Genomic DNA, 9,623 nt, shown 5'->3' on the forward strand with positions numbered 1-9,623 from the left:
TGAACGGTCCTCAAAAAGTTATACTATGGCTTTGTTTAGGAAGTAGGTTGACTTTTTATTTTTTTGATTATTTTAGTCTGATTTTAAAAAGTTTATTTGTATTGATTTTTTTTTTTATTTTTAAAACTTTTAAAAAAATAATAATTTTAATTTAAATATGACTATGTATCATATTAATTTTTTATACTATTATATCTCTCTATAATTAATTTAACCAAAAAGTCAAATCAGCCTACCTGCCGAACAAGTGCTATTTAATACTCGCTCCAACCTCCTTTCTTTGGCATTAAAACAAACACCTTAAACACAATTCGCTAAACCCACCTTCCTTCTCTCTTCTTTTTCAGTCAATCTTCCATCTTCACTGAGTTTTTACACATCTTCATTAATGGCGGACGAATTCATTCTCTTGGACTTCTGGGTTAGATCTTTTGCGACGAGGGTGAAAATAGCCTTGGCTGAGAAAGGAGTAGAGTATGAGTCCAGAGAAGAGGACCGGAGCAACAAGAGTCCACTGCTCCTCAAGATGAACCCTGTTCATAAGCAAGTCCCAGTGTTGATCCACAACGGCAAACCGATGTGGGAGTCACTCATCATTGTTCAGTACATCGATGAAGTATGAAACCATAAATCTGTTGGGCAATCTTCACTGTATTTAAATAGATTAAATTCTGTTGTGTATTAAACAATAATAAGAATATGAAGGAATAAAGGAAAAGAGAGAATTTGTTTGATTACAAAAATCAAAAGCAATAAGAGTCCACTGCTCCTCAAGATGAACCCTGTTCATAAGCAAGTCCCAGTGTTGATCCACAACGGCAAACCAGTGTGCGAGCCACTCATCATTGTTCAGTACATCGATGAAGTATGAAACCATAAAACTGTTGGACAATCTTCACTGTATTTAAATAGATTAAATTCTGTTGTATATTAAACAACAATAAGAATATAAAGGAATAAAGGAAAAGAGAGAGTTTGTTTGATTATAAAAATCAAACTAGAAATAAATAAATAAATAAAAACAGATTTTATTTTGTTACAAAAATAAAATTAAAATCTGATTTAATAAACAAATAAAACAGAATAATAAATTAAACAACTTACTTGATTAATTTCTTCTAATAAATATCTGATCAAGTCCAGTGTTTGACACTGTGTCCTTAAGACAGATTCGTCCTCTCCACGGTGCTTTCAGAATGTGGACGTCTATCTCTCAAGATGAAATGATCAACTACAAACAATAGCAACACTACAAATTGTTTGCCTAACGAACACACTAAGTGTTTATACTCTTTCTCACAAAAATTAAATGCAACAAAATGAAGGATAAATTTGCAGAGGTGAAGTACGAAATTTCTGAATGTGTAAACATTAAATGAGGGTTGTCCTATTTATAGATGTAGTGGTGGCTGCAGGTTTTTAATTAAACAGGTGCAAACCTGTTTGAACAGGTATGATTGGTTTTGAATTTAAACAAATTTGAATCTGTTCAAAAATTCAAACAGATAAAAAAAGGGGAAGGGCCCTGTTAGGGTGTACAGCAAAATCGGACCAGTTTATTTTCGGAATTAATTTTTCCAAAAAATAAAATTAAATTCAAATGTTTTTGGTCCAAAAAGATAGGTATTGGGCCGAACAAGCCCAACCTCACACCACGCGCCCTGTTAGGGTGTACAGCAAAATCGGACCAGTTTATTTTCGGAATTAATTTTTCCAAAAAATAAAATTAAATTCAAATGTTTTTGGTCCAAAAAGATAGGTATTGGGCCGAACAAGCCCAACCTCACACCACGCGCTTGCGCCTAAGCCCAGCCTGACCCGACGGATGGCGGCGCGCACATGATGTTTTTTTGGGTCCAATGGGTCTAGCCCATTTTTTCCATAACCTCCCTCTCTAAAACACTTGAGTACCCCTTGGGGTACACCCCAAGTTCCAATCCCATGCCTTATAAGCCCATTCAAAACTTCCCACCAAATCAATGTGGGACAAGCCTTATTCAAATCTTTAAGGATTTTCTACCAAAACTCCATTTTCACGGAACATACTTTGACTTCAATTTTCTATTCACTAGATAATGATTTTGAGCAACCAAATATACCACGTGAATCACAATACGACATAGAACGCGTTACCACTTTGACCCGTGAAAATCGACGCACGGGGCCCACCTAAAAAATAGATCAAAGTTAGGAAAAAATTCTGATTTTACCCAGAATTTTCTAAACCATTTCCAACAATTTCCATTATTGCCTTGTGATCCTCACCAGCGAGCTCAAGCCAGGTTCTGGGATGATTTTGTTGACAAGAAGGTGAGCCCTAACTCTTCCATATCTGTTTTACCTAACCACTGTTAAGTATTGTTTGAAATATTGTGCCTACGTACCAACATTTCATTATTGCATGTTCTACAGATATGTAGTGTTTCGAAGTTGACGTGGTCATCCACAGGTGAAGCCCAAGAAGCAGCAAAGAATGACCTCATTGGGTGCTTGGAGCTGTTGGAAGGAGAGCTTGGAGACAAGCCTTATTTTGGGGGTGACACCTTTGGCTTTGTGGATGTGGCACTGATCCCATTTTTCAACTTTTTCTGTACAATTGAGCAGCTTAGCAACTTCAGGATTGTGGCAGAGTGCCCTAAACTTGTTGCTTGGCGTCATAGGTGTATGGAAAAGGAGAGTGTGTCCAAGTCATTTCCTAACCACCACAAGCTCTATGACTTCTTATTAGGGAGCAAAAAGAAACTTGAGGCTAAGTAAATCCCTAAAAGAGTGTTTAATTGGAGTGTTATGACATAGTGTTTTCATTATTCTCTTTTGCCTATATTGGGACCCTTTTTCTTTTTACCATTTGTTCTCTAGAGGTTGTGTTTGCTTATGGGAATGTTTCGTTTATGTTAGTTATACTTGAATAACAAAAATATTGAAAGTTCTAATTTTGGAACTTGGAGAGCCTTAATTGTGCGATCCACTATATAATGTGATGTTTAGCACAATAATGCATATATAAATGTCAGTTTGAACTTGATATACAATTAGCAAATGTAGTCCATTTATTACATGCGCCCCTTGTCTCAATGCACTTCCTACTATGGAATTATATAAGAATTTTGAGGCATATGTGAACCTCAAGATATGAACCTCAAATTTAGAAACATCAATAGAAACATAGAAATTTTAGCCACAAACCAATTGAGAATGTATTAAGACAGAGAGATATAGAAATTTGAGAAAAGAAAATCCTGTATCATTACATGTCATATGGCTCATAGAAACATCGATATAGACCATGTTATCAAAATAACTTCAATTGTGCAAATATAACTTCAATTGTGCAAATATAACTTCTTGATTACAATGCCAATAATGCTATCAAAATAACTTCAATTGAGCAACTATAACTTCTTTATTACCATGCTAATTGGAGACTAAACATATAAATACTGTCGAAGGCAGGCTACTCTACGTTACTCTACTCCTAACATCTTATTAAGCTTGACAACAAATTCATAGAGTTTTTCTGGGTTTTGAAGAGACTTGGACACACTTTCCTTTTCGATACACCTTTTAGCCCATGCCACCAAAAGGGGGCACTCTGCTTCTATGCTGAAATTTCCAAATTTCTCCAATGTGTAAAACCTGCTATAAAATGGGACAAGTGCAATGTCAACCAACCCAAAGTTGTCACCACCAAAGTAGGGCTTGTCACCAAGCTCTCCCTCTAGCAACTTAAAGATCTCTATCAGTTCTCTTTTGGCTATCTCTTGATCTTCTCCTTTACTCATCCATACCTTCTTACATGCTGCATAAATCTGTGCCAGGTCACACAGTTTCAACAAATTAGTTGGGAAAAAATAATAATAATTAGCAATACTAGAAAAATTAAATGAAGATGAAATGCGTGGAGCAAATTTGAATTTACTTCATACACTTCATTTTGAGGATACTTTTTCAAGGTGCATAATTTTTTCAATGAAAAAATGTATAAAACTTGCGTATCACTTTACGACAAAGAATCACAGAAGATGTGACTCCCTCCATCTCAAATTGTATGGCCATTTTCACTACTCCAGACATCTAAAAAAATTGTTTTTCAATTTATTATTTTTTCAGCGATTTTGAACATTTTTTCTACAAGAATTAATTGAGATCTTTTAATTTATCAAAAAAATAATAATTTTTTTTTTAACAGAAGTATATTATTTATTAAGCCAATTAAAAGTCATAAATGCCAAAAATGAATAAATAATTTCGGACAGATAGAATATTTAATTATGAAAACACCAATCAAAACCTGCCTCCATCGGTTTCGGAGCGGCATCAAAACTCAAACTGAAATGAAAAAAAGAAAAAAAGAAAAAAAAAAAAATTGCTAAAAATGAACCAACCTTCTTGTCAATGAAATCAGCCCAAAACCTAGCCTGTGCTCTCCGGTAAGGATCAGAAGGCAACAATGGAGATTTGTCCTTCCAAACTTCATCAATGTATTGAAGTATGGGTAGGGATTCACATATGACTTTACCATTGTGAATTAACACTGGAACTTTCTTATGAACTGGGTTCAGATCCAATAGAAAAGAGCTTTTGTTGAACAAGTCCTCTTCTTTGTACTGGTACTCAATACCCTTCTCTTCAAGGGCAATTTTCACCCTCAGACCAAAAGGACTTGTCCAGAAACTCACAAGAACCACTTCATCAGACATTTTGTATCAGATCAGCTCAGATCAGATCAGACCAGACCAGACCTCAAAAGCCAATAAATGTGTTTTGCAATTGATCGGTAGGTTGTTTTATGAAAACTATAAAGTAGCTCAATTATATATATATATATATATATATATGGGGCATGGCTTCTGTTCAGTCATTAATCGGATTGGATCGTGCTGTTGGATCCGTAGAGGTCCATTACGGGTTCCGTTTTGATAATCTGAACCGTTCAATGTGTAGAACTCATCGAGTACTATATAATAATAAAAAATTACGTTAATCGGATAAAAAATCACGTTAATCTGTTTTGTATAAAAAAATGGACGGTGAATAAATTAACGGTTGACAAAAATCTATTTTGATCACATAGTTATCGATATCTGATCAACGTGATTTTTTACAGACATATAGTACTCGACGAGTTCTACACATTGCACAGTTCAGATTATCAAAATGAGACCCATGATGAGCCTCTACAAATCCAACAACACGATGCAGTCTGATTAAAGACTGGACATAAGCTATATATTTATGTATGCCATAGTTTGTATTATTGCTTTGAGATGTCACCGCGTGCGTAAGATATAGCCCCATTTGTCTTTAGAGGGATGAGAATTCGTAGCGACGGGATTAAGGGTTGGTTTGACATAAATTAAGGGTTTATTTGAGATGATTTAAATAAGTGTATTTTTTGTCTTTTTATAAAAAGATATGTAGAAAAGTAGAGTGGTGATATGATGGAAAAAAGATAAAAAGATGGATTATTTTTGGGTTGCCAAACTTGGCCTAAATAATACAAAAAGTGAAAAAGTCACTATCCTATTTAAATCACATCATTTTATTTAAATCATATCACTTCTCTAACACATCACATGAACCCAACCCAAACCCAATCCATATAAGCCAATAAGTCAAAAAGTGTACTTTTTTAGAACATCCCAAACCAACTTAAAATGTTTTGATAATAATTATTAATGTAAGAATTATTAAATTATTTTTATATAAAATAATAAAATAAATAAAAAATATAAAAAATTAAATATTAATGTTTTAAAAAAATTCTAATATATAAAAAATAAAAAATAAATAAAAAAATTTATAATCCCCTCACTATTTTTCTAATATCATCTCCACCTCCACCTCCTCCATCCCAATCGCTCTTTCAACCTCCATCTTAATCCCCTCCTCCATTTTAATCTATTCTCTAACTCTATAAACAAATACAACACTAAATAATCTCACATCCATCTTAATTCTCTCCCATCCTTTATATCCCAAAACAAACAGGGCCATAGTGTTTAAAAGTTGAAGTTGTTTTTGTTCCACTTTTATCATATGTTTAAGGTAGGCATGTCCTAAAAATAAATAATAAAATGAAATAAAATTCCGTCGTATCGGATTTTGACTAAAGATCAAATAATTTTTTTAAAAAAATTAAAATTTCAATATACATTTTATGAACACAGCTTCCCTCTAGTTTCCAATTGGATGGTCTAGTAGACCCACCACAGGCCCTCTTCAATGATTTCATCTATTAATTTTTTAAGGTTATGTATGGATCGTTGATTAAAAAAAATTATATTTGTCAATTATTTTTTTAATATGAATGTGATGAATCATGAGTTACAATTATCAAGTCAATTTGATTTTTTTATAAATTATTTACTCATTGGTCTCGTTTGGCAAGTGACTATTTTAGTAGGTTATTTGGTTTTTTGACTATTTTAATAGGCTATTTTAGTTTTGTGTTTGAGAAGATGAGATGAATTTTTAGTTGAGTTGTTATATTGGAAAGTGTGTTGAAATGATGTTTAAATTTAAAATGATAGATTTATCCATAACTTTTTATTTTTAAAATTGATATAAAGGGGCAAAATTACTGTAACACTGTCCGGCTGTACACTGTCCGGGCAGCAGCCTATTTTTTATTTTTTATTTTTTTTGAAAATCAGTAAAAAGGTGCTATAGTGCTGACTTTTGGGCTAATTTTCTAAAAGAGACTATAATAACCTCAACCTCTTATTGCCAAACACCCCATTAAGATCTAAAAAACTAGCGATAACCCGTGTTATGCACGGCCAAGTAACAAAAAATGGTAAATAATGTTGAACATGCTAAAAGTTAACAATTAAATGCTATGATATTTATTTAGATGGGTATTGAAATAATATATTTAGTGATCTTACTATATTTAATTAAATAAATTTTAGAAAAAAAAAAAGTTGAACTGAAAATTAAGAGTAAGAGTGGATTCTGTAAATATAAGATATAGATAAAAACAAATTAAGTTTGAATTTGAAGATAAACAATAAATATATATATATATACATAAGAAAATTAGACAAATCCTAGAAAAATGAGGTTGAGAGAAATTCAGTAATTGAAAAAAAAAAAACAAAGTCGAAATTTAAAATTAAAAAATAAGATAAGACAAACTTGAAAAGAAAAATAAAATCTAATATAACTCTAATAACAGAAGAAATGGAGAGGGTAATAATTAAAAAATTAGATAAGAGTGAAATGCCACTTATAATTTTTTAAAATTTGTAAAAAAAAAAACTAAAATAAAATCGAGGTAGTATGTTAAAAATCACATAAGATTTAAGTGCCACTTATAATTTTGTAAAATTTAAATTTTTTGTAGTTAAAAAATAAGCAATTATGTTATCTTATTATACAAATTTTAACTCTATTTTGTGTTTACTACCTATAATTTAATCAAATTTTGTCTTCTAAAGCTACTTAATTGAAATAAGAAAGAATAAAAAATTATAAGAATATAGAAAGTGAAAATCAGATAAAAATAGAATAAACTTAATTAAAAATCAAAAGCAAGAATCGATCCTGTAAATATAAGATAAAGATTAAAAAAAAATCAAATGCAAATTTGAAGATAAATTATACGAATATAGAAAGAGAAACTTAGATAAATTGCAAAAGTAAAAGAGAGCAAAAAACACAATATGAGATTTAAAACATGTGCTTCTTTTCACATAAGATGCTAAAAATCTTGCATAATTGGTTAAATCACCCGTTTAATTTCTTTAGAATGTTATTTTTGTTCTCCAATCTTTTTGCCTAATTTCATATTGTCATAGAAGTTAGGTTTTGAGATTTATAAATTTATTTATTTATTTATTTCAAATATCCTTGGGTAAGACATAAATTGATGAAGAAATTTGAATTAGAGTCAAACTCATCTTTTATTTTTAAATATTTTGAAAATCTTTTATTTTTAAATATTTTGAAAATCTTTTATATCCATGCCATAAGTAATTAAAAAGTGAAATAAAAAATATAAAAAAAGATAAGAAAAATTAGGAAAATAGAATGAGAGAAGAATGGATGTGCCACGTAGGAAAGAGGTTCATGAGATGTTAGGATTGAGAGTTTTGATGAAGAAACTTGAATTAGAGTCAAACTCATCTTCTATTTTTAAATATTTTGAAAATCTTTTATCTTTAAATATTTTGAAAATCTTTTATATCCATGCCATAAGTAATTAAAAAGTGAAATAAAAAATATAAAAAAGATAAGAAAAAATAGGAAAATAGAATGAGAGAAGAATGGATGTGCCACGTAGGAAAGAGGTTCATGAGATGTTAGTATTGAGAGTTTTGAATTTTTTAAGAGATCACTACATTTGCTTATAGATATAGTATAGATAGATAGATAGATGGGTATTGAAATAATATATTTAGTGATCTTACTATATTTAATTAAATAAATTTTAGAAAAAAAAAAGTTGAACTGAAAATTAAGAGTAAGAGTGGATTCTGTAAATATAAGATATAGATAAAAACAAATTAAGTTTAAATTTGAAGATAAACTATAAATATATATATATATATACATAAGAAAATTAGACAAATCCTAGAAAAATGAGGTTGAGAGAAATTCAGTAATTGAAAAAAAAAAAACAAAGTTGAAATTTAAAATTAAAAAATAAGATAAGACAAACTTGAAAAGAAAAATAAAATCTAATATAACTCTAATAACAGAAGAAATGGAGAGGGTAATAATTAAAAAATTAGATAAGAGTGAAACGCCACTTATAATTTTTTAAAATTTGTAAAAAAAAAAAACCTAAAATAAATCGAGGTAGTATGTTAAAAATCAGATAAGATTTAAGTGCCACTTATAATTTTGTAAAATTTAAATTTTGTGTAGTTAAAAAATAAGCAATTATGTTATCTTATTATACAAATTTTAACTCTATTTTGTGTCTACTACCTATAATTTAATCAAATTTTGTCTTCTAAAGCTACTTAATTGAAATAAGAAAGAATAAAAAATTATAAGAATATAGAAAGTGAAAATCAGATAAAAATAGAATAAACTTAATTAAAAATCAAAAGCAAGAATCGATCCTGTAAATATAAAATAAAGATTAAAAAAAAAATCAAATGTAAATTTGAAGATAAATTATACGAATATAGAAAGAGAAACTTAGATAAATTGCAAAAGTAAAGGAGAGCAAAAAACACAATATGAGATTTAAAACATGTGCTTCTTTTCATATAAGATGCTAAAAATCTTGCATAATTGGTTAAATCACCCGTTTAATTTATTTAGAACGTTATTTTTGTTCTCCAATCTTTTTGCCTAATTTCATATTGTCATAGAAGTTAGGTTTTGAGATTTATAAATTTATTTATTTATTTATTTCAAATATCCTTGGGTAAGACATAAATTGATGAAGAAATTTGAATTAGAGTCAAACTCATCTTTTATTTTTAAATATTTTGAAAATCTTTTTTCTTTAAATATTTTGAAAATCTTTTATATCCATGCCATAAGTAATTAAAAAGTGAAATAAAAAATATAAAAAAAGATAAGAAAAATTAGGAAAATAGAATGAGAGAAGAATGGATGTGCCACGTAGGAAAGAGGTTCATGAGATGTTAGGATTGAGAGTT

General features: G+C 29.8%; 2 protein-coding genes across 2 annotated transcripts; one reads left to right on the forward strand and one right to left on the reverse strand.

Moving 5' to 3' along the window:
• The first annotated feature begins 388 nt into the window (after positions 1-388).
• LOC145798276 (putative glutathione S-transferase parA) lies at positions 389-2,757 on the forward strand. Its single transcript, XM_082885785.1, has 3 exons — positions 389-616; positions 2,269-2,310; positions 2,413-2,757. The coding sequence occupies exons 1-3, from the start codon at positions 389-391 to the stop codon at positions 2,755-2,757; spliced, it is 615 nt and encodes a 204-aa protein (XP_082741911.1).
• Positions 2,758-3,222: 465 nt separating this feature from the next.
• On the reverse strand, positions 3,223-5,215 carry LOC114292142 (glutathione S-transferase U25). Its single transcript, XM_028236051.2, has 2 exons — positions 4,386-5,215; positions 3,223-3,809 (listed from the first exon to the last, which is right to left on the reverse strand). Exons 1-2 carry the CDS (start codon positions 4,698-4,700, stop codon positions 3,465-3,467), a joined length of 660 nt encoding a protein of 219 aa, XP_028091852.2. The 5' UTR covers positions 4,701-5,215; the 3' UTR covers positions 3,223-3,464.
• Positions 5,216-9,623: the final 4,408 nt, after the last annotated feature.

The sequence above is a fragment of the Camellia sinensis genome, chromosome 8 (genome assembly GCF_055761805.1).
Source record: "Camellia sinensis isolate YWXY chromosome 8, ASM5576180v1, whole genome shotgun sequence".
NCBI classification, from domain to species: Eukaryota; Viridiplantae; Streptophyta; class Magnoliopsida; order Ericales; family Theaceae; genus Camellia; species Camellia sinensis.